This window comes from Bos mutus, chromosome 3 (genome assembly GCF_027580195.1).
Source record: "Bos mutus isolate GX-2022 chromosome 3, NWIPB_WYAK_1.1, whole genome shotgun sequence".
Taxonomy (NCBI): Eukaryota; Metazoa; Chordata; class Mammalia; order Artiodactyla; family Bovidae; genus Bos; species Bos mutus.
Window position 1 is genome coordinate 102175543 of NC_091619.1, and position 15454 is coordinate 102190996.

General features: G+C 37.1%; 1 protein-coding gene across 6 annotated transcripts in view; it reads right to left on the reverse strand.

The window, feature by feature from the left end:
• FOXJ3 (forkhead box J3) overlaps positions 1–15454 on the reverse strand; it is a 125843-nt gene that overhangs the window by 36365 nt on the left and 74024 nt on the right. For 5 of the 6 annotated variants that reach the window (XM_070368262.1, XM_070368264.1, XM_070368266.1 and 2 more), the window contains 2 exons: positions 12897–12980; positions 768–869 (listed from right to left, as the gene is read on the reverse strand). In XM_070368262.1, the coding sequence (XP_070224363.1) occupies positions 768–869; positions 12897–12980 (186 nt within the window). The remainder of the gene's footprint in view (positions 1–767; positions 870–12896; positions 12981–15454) is intronic. The other variant, XM_070368267.1, reaches the window with a different exon arrangement.

The window sequence follows — 15454 nt, forward strand, 5'->3', positions numbered from 1 at the left end:
TAGGCTGCAGTCCATGGGGTTGCGAACAGTCGGACACGGGACACGACTGAGCGACTTCACTTTCACTTTTCACTTTCATGCATTGGAGAAGGAAATGGCAACCCACTCCAGTGTTCTTGCCTGGAGAATCCCAGGGACGGGGGAGCCTGGTGAGCTGCTGTCTGTGGGGTCGCACAGAGTTGGACACGTCTGAAGTGACTTAGCAGCAGCAGCAGGTATACTTAATAATGAGCTGGCACAAAGTTTTGACCCTTGTCTAAAAAAGAAAAAATTGCAGTAGACTACCTCATATTATTTCTGGGTATGTACCTAGACTTGAATATCATGAAAGATGTTGACCAACATTCAAATCAACTCTAGAAGTTTGCCTGAACTATTTACCTTACTGGATTCAGTTGATGCCCTGGGACTTTGTCAATCTTTTTTTAAATCACATATTTAGAGGGGTAACCAATGATATTGAAACAAACTGATTCAATAAAATGCTGTACTCAAAAAAAGTTTTTGGGACCGGAAATGTCAAGAATTTAGATTTAATATAGAGCTTCCCAATAAGTATTTTTCAATTTTCCAGAGCATTATTTATTTACTTCTAACTTACGTAAAGCTAAAAAGCATTGAGGATTCAGCTTTCAAACTGCCATGTATGGTTTGGTCAAACTGATATCTTCTTGAACCTCAACCATAAAGAAACCTGTTGTTACTATATAAGTGAATAAAATGTATTATCAATGACATTTCAAAAATGTTCAAAAAAAAAGAATTACTTTGTTAGTCACAGTGTTGATTGCCAGAGTTGGAGAGGCACTTCCCGAAATAATACACTCCATTCCCAAAGAATCTGAATCTATGCTATATGGAGTTGAGGCCTAAAATACAAGAACAAAATAAATAATTATTAGCTCATAAAACCACCAACTTTAACACAATTTGAAGTTATTTCACAAAATTCTCCAACATCCAGTTTTGTACTTTGTTTCTGAAAATAAATTCCTTGCTGAATTATCTTCTACTATATTTTAATAGGCTACTACTAACCTGATATGGCACCCCACTCCAGTACTCTTGCCTGGAAAATCCCATGGACAGAGGAGCCTGGTGGGCTGCAGTCCATGGGGTCGCTAAGAGTCGGACACGACTGAGCGACTTCACTTTCACTTTTCACTTTGATGCGTTGGAGAAGGAAATGGCAACCCACTCCAGTGTTCTTGCCTGGAGAATCCCAGGGACGGGGAGCCTGGTGGGCTGCCGTCTATGGGGTCGCACAGATCGGACACGACTGAAGCAACTTAGCAGCAGCAGCAGCAACCGGATATGGAGAAGGAAATGGCAACCCAATCCAGTATTCTTGCCTGGAGAATCCCATGGACAGAAGAGCCTGGTGGGCTATCATTCATAGGGTTGCAAAGAGTCAGACACAAATGAAGTGACGTAGCACACACCCACTGACCTGATAATCACCATGGGCTATGGAATGAGTTTACAATGAGAGAGAAACTTCTGTAGCTGATACTGCTAATAGTCCCCTAATGCCAATCCCTCCCTCTTCTACCTTTTAGTAATGGACCTCTGTAGTCATTAATTCATCAGTGCCCAGCTAAAGACCACCTTTTCCAGCCTCATTTGCAACTACTTGCACTGATGGGACTAAGGTGTGACAAATGGGATTTGAGCAAGAGTGAAGTGTGCAACTTTTGGGTCATGTCTTTGAAAAGAATTTGCTTATCCCCCATTCTATTTCCCTCTCCCTGCAACCCTGGGACACAGATGTGGTGGTAGTGATCCTGTATAATCAGCACGCTGAAGCTAATACCCTCAAAAACAATCTCAAAAAAGACAGAATGATCTCTGTTCGTTTCTAAAGCAAAGCATTCAATATCACAGTAATACAAGTCAATGCCCCAACCACTAAGGCCCAAGAAGCTGAGTTAAATGGTTCTATGAAGACCTACAAGACCCTCTACAACTAACATCAAAAAGAGATGTCCTTTTCATCATAGGGGACTGGAATGCAAAAGTAGGAAGTCAAGAAATACCTGGAGTAACAGGCAAATTTAGCCTTGGAGTACAAACTGAAGCAGAGCAAAGGCTAACAGAGTTTTGCCAAGAGAATGGACTGGTCATAGCAAACACTCTCTTTCAACAACACAAGAGAAGACGCTACACATGCATCACCAGATGGTCAATACTGAAATCAGACCGATTATACTCTTTGCAGTCAAAGATGGAGAAGGTCTATACAGTCAGCAAAAACAAGACTGGGACCTGACTGTGGCTCAGATCATGTACTCCTTATTGCCAAATTCAGACTTAAATTGAAGAAAGTAGGAAAAACCAAAAAGCATTCAGGTTATGACCTAAATCAAATCCCTTACAATTATATAGTGGAAGTGACAAACAGATTCAAGGGATTAGATCTGATAGACGAGAGTGCCTGAAGAACTATGGATGGAGGTTCATGATATTGTACAGGAGACAGGGATCAAGACCATCCCCAAGAAAAAGAAATGCAAAAAGGTAAAATGATTGTCTGAGGAGGCCTTACAAACAGCTGAGAAAAGAAAAAAAGCTAAAGGCAAAGGAGAAAAGGAAAGATATACCCATTTGAATGCAGAGTTCCAAAGAATAGAAAAGAGAGATAAGAAAGCCTTCCTCAGCGATCAATGCAAAGAAATAGAGGAAAACAATACAATGGGAAAGACTAGAGATCTCTTGAAGAAAATTAGAGATACCAAGGGAACATTTCATGCAAAGATGGGCTCAATAAAGGACAGAAACAGTATGGACCTAACAGAAGCAGAAGATATTAAGAAGAGATGGCAAGAATACACAGAAAAACAGAAAGATCTTCAGGATCCAGACAACCACAGTGGTGTGATCACTCACCTAGAGCCAGACATCCTGGAATGTGAAGTCAAGTGGGCATTAGAAAGCAAAGCTATGAACAAAGCTAACGGAGGTGACAGAATTCCAGCTGAGCTATTTCAAATCCTAAAAGATGATGCTGTGAAAGTGCTGCACTCAATATGCCAGCACATTTGGAAAACTCAGCAGTGGCCACAGGACTGGAAAAAGTCAGTTTTCATTTCAATCCCAAAGGCAATGCCAAAGAATGTTCAAACTACCAGACGATTGCACTCATCTCACACGCTAGTGAAGCAATGCTCAAAATTCTCCAGCCAGGCTTCAACGTACGTGAACCATGAACTTCCAGATGTTCCAGCTGGATTCAGAAAAGGCAGAGGAACCAGAGATCAAATTGCCAACATCGATGGAGCATCGAAAAAGTAAGAGAGTTCCAGAAAAACATCTATTTCTATGTATGCTGAAGGCTTTGACTGTGTGGATCACAACAAACTGTGACAAATTCTGAAAGAGATGGGAATACCAGACTACCTGACCTACCTCCTATATGCAGGTCAAGAAGTAACAGCACTGTACATGGAACAGAGTGGTTCCAAATTGGGAAAGGAGTACATCAAGGCTGCATATTGTCACTCTGCTTATTCAACTTATATGCAGGGTACTGTATGAGAAATGCCAGGCTGGATGAAGAACAAGCTGGAATCAAGATTGCAGAAGAAATATCAATAACCTCAGATATGCAGATGACACCACCCTTATGACAGAAAGTCAACAGGAACTAAAAAGCCTCTTGATGAACATGAAAGAGAAGAGTGAAAAAGCTGGCTAAAAACTCAACATTCAGAAAACTAAGATCATGGCATCTGGTCCCATCACTTTATGGGAAATAGATGGAGAAACAGTGGAAACAGTGACAGACTTTTTTTTTTTGGCTCCAAAATCACTGCAGATGGTGACTGCAGCCATGAAATTAAAAGATGCTTACTCCTTGGAAGAAAAGCTATGACCAACCTAGATAGCATATTAAAAAGTCAAGACAGTACTTTGTCAACAAAGGTCCGTCTAGTCAAAGCTATGGTTTTTCCAGTAGTCATATATGGATGGGAGAGTTGGACTATTAAGGAAGCTGAGTGCCAAAGAACTGATCTTTTGAACTGTGGTGTTGGAGAAGACTCTTGAGAGTCCCTTGGACTGCAAGGAGATCCAACCAGTCCATCCTAAAGGAAATCAGTTCTGAATTTTCATTGGAAGGACTGATGCTAAAGCTGAAGCTCCAATACTTTGGCCACCTGATGCGAAGAGCTGACTCATTTGAAAAGATCCTGATGCTGGGAGAGCTTGAAGGTGGAAGAAGGGGACGACAGAGAATGAGATGTTTAGATGGCATCACCGATTCGATGGACCTGAGTTTGAGTAAGCTCCAGGAATTGGTGATGGACAGGGAAGCTTGGTGTATTGCAGTCCATGGGGTCACAAAGAGTCGGACAAGACTGAGTGATTGAACTGAACTGAACTGAGAAAGAAATAAAAAAGAAGTATATGATAAAGATAAAAATAGAAATAAAAACAGAAAACCAACAGAAAAAAAATCTTTTAAAGACAAAACCCGATTCTTAAAAGACTAACAAAATTGACAAACCTTTAGCTATATCAATGAAGAAAAAAGAGAAAACAAATAATCAATATCAAGAATGAAAAGAGTTATTACTACAGACTCTATATATATTAAAGTAAGAGAATATTATGATCCACTCTATACTAACAAATATAACCATTTAGATACAAGGGACAAAATTCCTTAAGAACATAAGTTACCAAAACTGGAATAAAAAGAGAAAATGTGACAGTCCCATAACAAAGTAACTATTAAAAGTGAAACTGAAAGGGAAATTTGCTCAGTTGTGTCCAACTCATTGCCACCCCATGGACTACAACAGTCCATGGAATTCTCCAGGCCAGAATACTGAAGTGGGTAGCCTTTCCCTTCTCCAGGATATCTTCCCAACCCAGGGACCAAACCCAGGTCTCCCGTATTGCAGGCAGATTCTTTACAAGCTGAGCCTCCACACACATAAAAAAATCTTAAGCTTCAGGTCAAGATGATTTCACTGATGAATTTTCTCAAATATTCAAGGAAGATATATCAATCTACCAGTCAATTAATTTTTCAGAAAATAGAAGGAATATACCCCTATCAGTTTTATGAGGCTAGCATAACCCTAATATCAAAACCTAGCCAATATTACTAGAGACGAAAAATGTCACCTGTCAAATCAGTAAACAGAAGATGATAAGGCCATCAAGCCATCAGCCACTGCAGCCACCGTCAACTGTGCACCCTGAGGCGATTCAGGATGGACAAAAACAGGCTACTGACCCTAGATACTAAGGTGCATAATCTATCAAAGGAATGATTTCAATGAGCCCAGACTCTTGCATCTTCCCATACATAGAAAAGTGCTAAATTCATTAACTTGAGAGGTCTAGTTTTCTTGAACATAATCTTTTAATGTTCTGACTACCTGATTTTTGTTGTGTCCACATCCCTCATGAACACAGATATGAAAATCCTTCAGATATTAGCAAACGAATCCAACTATACGTTAATGGGATGATATATCATGACTCAGTAAGGGTTCATCCAAGGAATACAAGTTCAACATTTCAAATGCAATCAATGTAATTCAACACTCAAACAGAATAAAAGAAAAGTCATATAATCACTTCAATAAGAACAAAAAGAGCAGTTAAAAAAATTTACACCCATTCATGATAAAAACTCAATAAACTGGGCTTACTAGAGAACTTCCTCAATCTGATAAACAGCATCTACAAAAGCCCTACAGACTATGTCATATTTAGGGGTGAAAGACTGGATACTTTCCTCCTAAGAATGGAAATAAGGCTGGATGCCCACTTTCTCATTTCAAGTAAAGACTTGAAATGAGAGATTCTCATCACTGCAGTAAGGTTCTAGGAAGAGACAGAGGAGGAGGAAGGAAAGACACAGGAAAACTATTTGCATATAACATAATTATAGAAATTCCAAGGCATCTTTAAAAAATACTAGAATTAACAAGATTGCAGGATACAAGTTTAATGTACAAAAATTAATTACATTTTTACCACTAGCAGCAAAAAACTGAACTTTAAACATATAGCATCCAAATCTAAAATATTCATGATTGAACTGGAAACATCCAAATCCTCTACACTGAAAACTAAATATTCCTGAGAAAAATTAACAATGTAATGAATAGAAAGATATCACACTTTCATGGCTTGAAATAATATTGTTAAGATGTTAATTCTCCCCAGATCGGGTTGTCTGGGATAAGACTGGCGGGAAGCACAAGTTACAACAGGAAATGAGGAAACTTTGGGTGTGAAAGAAATGTTCATACTGTCAACTAGTAATAACTTCACATGACAAAAATCCTCAAACTGTAAATTTTAAACATTCAATTAGCTGTACATAAACTATCTCCAACAATACTGTTAAAAAACAAAAAAGTAAATCCTACCCATTGATCAAAATAATCCCTTATGAAACACTTTCTGGTCTACAAAAATGAGTAGCATTTCTCAAGAAATTATATTTCAATGTATCTCATGGAGGCAACATGTAGTACCTCCCACACAATGTACACTCAGTATATGTTTGTCCATTGAAATGTTTTCCAGTTCTAAGAGTTCTGAGAGTATGCAGACTGCATTCCTTCCTCTGCCCATATATACCTTTAACTAAAGCCTCCCTCATTCAGACTCAGCCTCAGAGAGAAAGGCAAGTGGTAAGAGTTCACTTCAAACAACAAAACCACTCTGTGTAACAATTCAGAATCTTAGTTTCCCAACCAGGGATCAAACCTGTGCCCCTTGAAGTGGAAGTGCAGGGTTTTAAACACTGAACCAACTAGGTTAGTCCCCAATCTTTTACTATTTTCTATGTAAAAAAGTTATACTTCTGCATCAAATTTATAAGTCTTACTCCTCTTCCTATAGGCCTTCCCACAGAAGCATTTTCTACTTTGAGTCACTTTAGTTCCCACTGCTTGCTCTAACATGTTGCTTTAATTATATAGTAATTTGTTGTCATTTGTAATAGTATTTATGAGAATTATATATATGTGTGTACGCATATATAGATATAGATTAAATGTGGTGGGTTCTCTCAAAATGAAGAGATCTGGTGAACCAAAACCAAACAAAGACACTACAAAAAAAGAAAATGACAAGCCAGTATCTCTGACGAATATAGATGCAAAAATACTCAACAAAATATTGGCAAGCCAAATTCAACAACATATAAAGACACAAAAAAAGCATGTGACAAAACTAAACATTCACTTATGATACAATGATAACTCTGATCAGAGTTAGTATACAAAGAATATATCAGCATAAAGGAGGCCATGCATGACAAACTAACAGCCAATACTCAATAGTGAAAAGCTGAAAACCTTTCCTTTAAAATCAGGAATAAGCTAAGAATTTGCACTTTTGCCATTTCTTATTTAACATAGTACCAGATGCCTTAACCACAGGAATCAGACAGGAAAAAATTGGAAGGTAATAAGTAAAGCTGTCACTATTTGCAGATAACATCATACTATATATAGAAACCCTAAAGTTTGTAGCCAAAAAAAAAAAAAAAAACCTCTCAGAACTAGGAAATGAATTCAGTAAAGCTGTAAGATACAATATTTAGACATCTGTTGCTTTTCTAGACACCAATAATGAACTATCAGAAGGAAAAAGCAAGAAAATGCCATTTAAAATTGCATCAAAAACAGTAAAAACACCTAGGAATATACTTAAATAAGGAAATGAAATACATATACTGTGAAAATTATGAAATGCTGATGAAGGAAACGAAAGATATATACAAAGAAAGGGAAAGATATCCCATGTATATGGACTGGAAGAACTAGTATTGTTAAAATAACCATACTACCCAAAAGCAATCTACAGCCCTCATGCAATTCTCATCAAAATACCCATGACATTTTTCACAGAAGTATAACTAATCCTAAAATTTATACAGAACCACAAAAGATCCTAACTTGCCGAAGCAATCTTGAGGGGGAAGAATAAAACAAAGCTGGGAAATCACACTCCCTGGCTTCAAACTATACTACAAAGCTACAGTCATGAGAATAGCATGGCACTGGCACAAAAACAGATACAAAGACCAATGGAACAGAACAGAGCCCAGAAATAAACCTATACACCTATGGCCAATTAATCTATGATAAAGGAGGCAAGGATATACTGTACAATAGAAGAGTCTCTTCAGTACATGAAAAACTGGGAAAACTGGAAAGCTACATGTAAAAAGAAATTAGAACATTTCTTACATCATTTACAAACTTAAACTCTATTACAAAATAAAACTCTAAATGGATTAAAAACTAAATGTAAGACCAAAAAACATAAATCTCCTAGAAAAGGCTATATGTAGAACATTCATTGACATAAATCATAGCATTATTATTTTGGGTCTGTTTCCTAAGGCAAAAACAAAAGCAAAAGTAAACAAACAGGACCTATCAACAAAACAAAAAGAAGACCTACTAAATATGAGAAACATCTGCAAATGATGTGACCAATAAGGAGTTAATACCCCAAATATATTAACAAGCTCAAACAACTCAACATCAAAAAAAACAAACAACCCAATTAAAAGAATGTGCAAAAGATCTGAATTGACACTTTTCCAGAAAAGATAAACAGATGAACAACAGGCACATGAAACAATGCTTAACAAGTAACCAATCATCAGAGTAACACAAATCAAAATCACAATATCACTGCATACCTGTAAATATGGCTATCATCAAAAAGTCTACAAACAAATGCTGGCAAGGATGTGGAGGAAAAGGAACCCTAGTATACTGCTGGTGAGATTGTAAATTGCTGCTACTGCTGCTAAGTCACTTCAGTCGTGACTCTCTGTGACCCCATAGACAGCAGCCCACCAGGCTCCCCTGTCCCTGGGATTCTCCAGGCAAGAACACTGGAGTGGGTTGCCATTTCCTTCTCCAATGCATGAAAGTGAAAAGTGAAAGTGAAGTCGCTCAGTCGTATCTGACCCTCAGCAACCCCATGGACTGCAGCCTTCCAGGCTCCTCCATCCATGGGATTTTCCAGGCAAGAGTACTGGAGTGGGATGCCACTGCCTTCTCCGATTGTAAATTGGTACAGCACTATAGAAAATAATATGAAAGTTCCTCAAAAAATAAAAAAAGAACTACCATATGATCCAGCAATTCCACTCCCGGGTATATACCTGAAGAAAACGAAAACACTAATTTGAAAAGATACATGCACCCCAACGTTCATAGCAGCATTATTTACAACAGTCAAGATATGAAAGCAATGTAAGTGTCCCTCAACAGGTGACTGGATAAAGAAATGAGATATATATATATATATATATAAATCTGTGTGTGTATGAAGGAATATTAGTCATAAAAAAGAATGAAATTCTGCCATTTGTAGCAATATGGATGCACTCAGAGGGTACTATGCTTAGTGAAATAAGTCAAAGACAAACATTCTATGTCATCACTTATATGCTGAATCTCAAAAACAAACAAAAATAAATTACAAAAGAGAAACAGACTCTTAGATATAGAGAACAAACTAGTGTTACCAGTGAGATGAATGAAGAAGGCAGGGGCAAGGTAAAGGGTATGGGATTAAGAGAAACTACCATGTATAAAATAAATAAGCAACAAAGGTATATTGTATAGCACAGGGCAATATAGCCATTATTTTATAACTTTAAATGGAGTATAATCTATAAAAATATTGAATCACTATGTTATATTCCTGAAACTAATATAATGTTGTATATCAACTGACTTAAAAATACTTTTAAATAGCATTAAAGAAAAAAATTAGTATTCAGATCCAAAAATAAATAAAGCCCATTATCTCATAATAAGATATGTATAGATGAAAAGAAATCTGATTGAGTGCTATGATCTTCAGCACAGCAAATACTAGAGGCAGTGTGGTGCAACTGTAAACAGCACAGACCCTTAAGGCAGACTGAGTTCGTAATTCTGGCCTTGGTACTTACTACTGTCCTTTGTACCCTTGGACAAATTAACATCTGTGTCTATCACTTTCATCATTTGGATTTGCTATAAAAATTAATAATTTAATATGCATAAAATTCTTAAAAAACATCTACCACATAAACTCAATTATATTTTTATTATGGTGTTATCTTAATTCAGGTTGCTATAACAAAATACCATAAACTGGTGGCTTATCAAAACAGAAATTTATTTCTCACAGTTCTGGAGGCTGGAAGTCCAAGATCATGGTACCAGCATGCTGAGGTTCTTGTGAGAGCTCTTTTGCAGGTATCCTCATTGGTATTCTCACATGGCAGAAAAGAGCTAGCCAGCTCTCTGGCCTATTCTTATTATGACGCTGATTCCATTTATGAGGGCTTCACAGTCCTGATCCAATTACCTAGCAAAGGCCTCAACTCCAAATACCATCACACTGGGATTAGGGTTTCAACATATGAATTTAGGGGAACACATTTAGTCCATGGCAGCTGTTAAGACTTCTATCCTTTTCCTTTACAGTTGAGGATTCTGAAGCTCAAAAATTCTAACAATTTGCCAAAAGTCACAAAAGATGTAAATAGTAAGGCCAGAAGGAAAACACAGGAATCCTAGTCATGGAGCCCATTCATCTTCACCATGCTAAACTTTATTAATAATTCTTTTTAGGTATTCATGTCTACTTTATGATAAATAAAGAAAACATGGTAAGATGATGAAAGAAAACAGAAAAAGTAAAATGAAAGGCATTTATTGATACATATTCAAGGATTAAGAAAAGAAAAAAGTAATACCACAATGGACAAAAGAGAACAGAGGTTTATTCAAGTAAATGGAGGGAACAGGAAGATAGTTCAGACAATTGTGTTAAGAATACTAGGCTGGAGATAACAATCAGGCTTTACTTTTCCTTTAAGACATGAAGATACTATTACGTGCATTTTTAAAAATTGCTTCTCTTACATTAAAAACTCTTCTTTCTTCAAAAATTTGTGACATACATTAATATTTCACATAGAACTGTGATGTTTACACATGGACAAAGAAATAACATTTCAGAAGTTTAATAAGCTTTCAGGGATGTCAACATATTTTACCATCTACATTTTAAAACTCTTTCAAGTTTCAACCTGTGGGTCATGTTTAGTTTTTGACAAAAAGTTCTAAATGTTTAACAATCATACTATTTGACCATCTTAGGTACTCCCTTAGATAAAACCCAGTAACTACTTTAATACAAGTACACTTAAATACAAATTGTATCCTAATAAAAATACTACCTGTTCCCCAAAAACCCTCTAAATAAACAAGTACAGACACATCAGTTTATCAGGGCACAAAATTATGTTTTGTAAAAATATTACCTTTCAGAGTATTTGTGAGAGCTTGTACTCTGTATTAAACAACATCTGTCTCCCTGATTAGACATACTCTGCTCACAGCTGTTCTCTTTCTTTAGGCTCCTCTCCTACAGTAGCAACCAACACAAAGCTCAGGCAAAAATATACTATACTAACTGAAAGGCTCTGGTACTGGATATTTTATGGCACTATATTACAAAGGCAAATTGTTGGATCTTTTAAATGCTTTAAACTTAAAAGATAAAAATATAAACAGCAGAAAATATAGAAAATACATGTTCAAATACACATTCAAAAACATATACTTAGTATATAAAATGTAATTCTGTAATCAGAATACTATATTTTCATAGACTTCCATTATAAAACTGACAATATGGTCTTCAGAAAAAAAAAAGAATGCTTTTAGAAATAAAGAAATATTGCTCTAAGAATTATGAAACAAGGTAACAGAATAAAAGCCAGGCTTCATATCCAAACAGAATGCCCAGTTGTCAACCCAACTACCAATTCAAATTTCCAAAAATATTCAAGTTCCAGGAAATTCAGAAGGAGAGAGCAAATGGTAGAGACCACAATTCTTCAGCCTCAAGATAAAATCATCCATGCTAACGCTCTGGGTTAAATGATGTGGACTCTTCTCCCCTTCCTTCAAATTCTGGCAGTAGCTGCTAAACACTGTGTTCTCCACATTTTCACACAATAAAAGTCCGTATTCTCTTCTAACTAAAAATAAACTTTAAAAAATAGAATATAAATTTTTAAAAAGATACCAAAAAAAAAAACAAGTCGCATGTTTAAAAAAAACAAAAGCTTGACAGCAATAACCGAAGGTCATTTCCTCTCAAACCATTACCTACAGAGCTCATCATCTCAGCCTTAAAACTCTATTACCATAAAACTATACCATCAATATAAACCTTTTTAAATTCTGGTTTGTAAAAAACCAAAAAGGGTTCTGACCTGAGAGTTCACTTTTAATTTTGCAAAGCTTAGTAACTAGAGTACTTGAATTCCCTCTGCTGGCACCATAAATTTGCCTGACTAAATTCCACTGCTGCCGTACCTCATGGCTCATCCAATCCCAATTTAAGCCCAGCTTGAGGTCCTTACAGTTTTGTGCACAAAATAATTATTACATAGTTGGAATCAGGAAAAGGCATTTTGAGGATAATCAGGAAAATTCAATATAATCAGACTGATTATCTGCAGTCAAAGTGAATGGTTTTGTTACCTAAAACCAGTCCTCAATGATGCAGAGAGGGAAGAGTAGCAAATGAAGAGCCCTGGATTCAACCTTCAGTTAGATAACTGTGCCCTAATTACAAAACAAATAAACAAACAAAAACCCTTTTACCTGATTGCTAAACTGCCCACCTCACTCAAGAGCTGTCAGGATTAAATAAGTCTCAAAATGTTTTGAAAAAAAAACAGAAAATGTCACCCAAGTAAAATATTACCTTCATTACAGTTATACTTACTGTAATATTGGAAATTACAGCATTATACAAATATGAATTTTTGAGATCTATATTTCCAAAATAATAACCCCATCATACTAAACTAGTGATAAAGAGCTTTTTACCCGTTCTACAGATCGTGCTCTCTTCTTTGGCCGAGTAGGCAGCGCATCTTCCTTCGGATTGGTGTCTATTGCCCAATAGGACCCCTAAAGGTAAAGAAACAAATATTAACAGTATATTACAGCAATTCTGTAACATTAAACATGGACTTTCACAATCCTGTGCTTCAAAAGAAAACATTCTGCAGATACAATGGGAGAGTAGAGTGAGAGGAAACACTAATTTTCAACTGGGAAAAGTAAACATTTACATAAGAAAAGAAGTCCATTTATAACTAATTATTAAAGATTAAAAAAAATCACAATCTGAAGAAGCCAAGTCCAAGAAATATGTCACAGGCAAATAAAAACAGGAAAATGACCATCCAAAGACATTTAAAATGTACATATACTAAATCTTATTTGAACATATGTGATCATTACAACAGCACATGACATTCAAGGGAAAGAGAATGTTTCTTTTAATTTTTTCCCTTAATTTTATTTTTTAATTTGCTATTTTATGGTCTTTTCCTTCCCAGCTTCCTTGCTTTTCTCTGCAGTAATAACTTGCAATGCCTACACAACTTTTTAAAATATTTATTTATTTGGCTACGTCAGTATCTTTTCATTGCAGTGCACAAGCTCCACCGCAGCACAAGGGCTCTCTAGTTGCGGTGCACAGGCTTAGCTGCCCCATGGCATGTACGATCTTAGTTCCCAGCAAGGGATCCAACCTACGCCCCATGCACTGGAAGGAGGATTCTCAACCACTGGACCACCAGGGAAGTTGCCAGAATCTGATGTGTAGTTTCTGCAACCTGGGACCTCACGAAAACTAAACAAGTAAGTGAAACATTTTATAAAACAACTTTCTTGATCACATTTTATACAATAAGTGTACCCTGGGAAGCAATGGTCTATAGATATATCTTTTATTGTTTATTCTAATTTTAACTATTCATTCTCCCTTATTTTTTGATACAAGTTCTCAGACCACTCTTTCAAAAATACATGTTGATGTCCTACTGTATTCCAGGCCCTCAAATTGTGACTTCCTCGAGAAGTATCTTGAAAAGCAAATATTATATAGTTTCCACATATACAAACGAGGAGATCCAAGCTCAAAAAAATAAAAGCCTGTTCAACCAAGAATTTGAGAGCCAGGACCAGAATCAAGTTTAATCTTGGCCTCTATTATTTAATTAGTCTTCCCAGGTTGCTTTTCCAGGCAATGTTTGACAATGACAATGCAATGACAACATTCCAATCCCAAAGAAAGGCAATGCCAAAGAATGCTCAAACTACCCCACAACTGCACTAATCTCACACGCTAGTAAAGTAATGCTCAAAATTCTCCAAGCCAGGCTTCAGCAATACCTGAACCGTGAACTTCCAGATGTTCAAGCTGGATTTAGAAAAGGCAGAGGAACCAGAGATCAAATTGCCAACATCTGCTGGATCATCAAAAAAGGAAGAGTTCCAGGAAAACATCTATTTCTGCTTTATTGACTATGCCAAAGCCTTTGACTGTGTGGATCACAACAAACTGTGGAAAATTCTGAAGAGATGGGAATACCAGACCACCTGACCTGCCTCTCGAGAAACCTGTATGCAGGTCAGGAAGCAACAGTTAGAACTGGACATGGAACAACAGACTGGTTCCAAATAGGAAAAGGAGTATGTCAAGGCTGTATATTGTCACCCTGCTTATTTAACATATATGCAGAGTACATCATGAGAAATGCTGGGCTGGAAGAAGCATAAGCTGGAATCAAGATTGCCGGGAGAAATATCAATAACTTCAGATATGCAGATGACACCACCCTTTTATGGCAGAAAGTGAAGAAGAACTAAAGAGCCTCTTGATGAAAGTGAAAGAGGAGAGTGAAAAAGTTGGCTTAAAGCTCAACATTCAGAAAACTAAGATCATAGCATCCGGTCCCATCACTTCATGGCAAATAGATGGGGAAACAGTGGAAACAGTGGCTGACTATTTTTCTGGGCTCCAAAATCACTGCAGATGGTGATTACAGCCATGAAATGAAAAGACGCTTACTCCTTGGAAGTAAAGTTATGACCAACCTAGACAGAATATTAAAGAGCAGAGACATTACTTTGCCAACAAAAGTCTGTCTAGTCAAGGCTATAGTTTTTCCAGTGGTCATGTATGGATGTGAGAGTTGGACTGTGAAGAAAGCTGAGCGCTGAAGAATTGATGCTTTTGAACTGTGGTGTTGGAGAAGACTCTTGAGAGTCCCTTGGACTGCAAGGAGATCCAACCAGTCCATCCTAAAGGAGATTGATCAGTCCTGGGTGTTCATTGGAAGGATTGATGTTGAAGCTGAAACTCCAATACTTTGGCCACCTGATGCGAAGAGCTGACTCATTTAAAAAGACCCTGATTCTGGCAAAGATTGAGGGTGGGAGGAGAAGGGTACGACAGAGGATGAGATGGCTGGATGGCATCACCGACTCAATGGACATAGGTTTGGGTGGACTCCAGGATTTGGTGATGGACAGGGAGGCCCGGTGTGTTGGGGTTCATGGGGTTGCCAAGAGTCAGATACTGAGCGACTGAA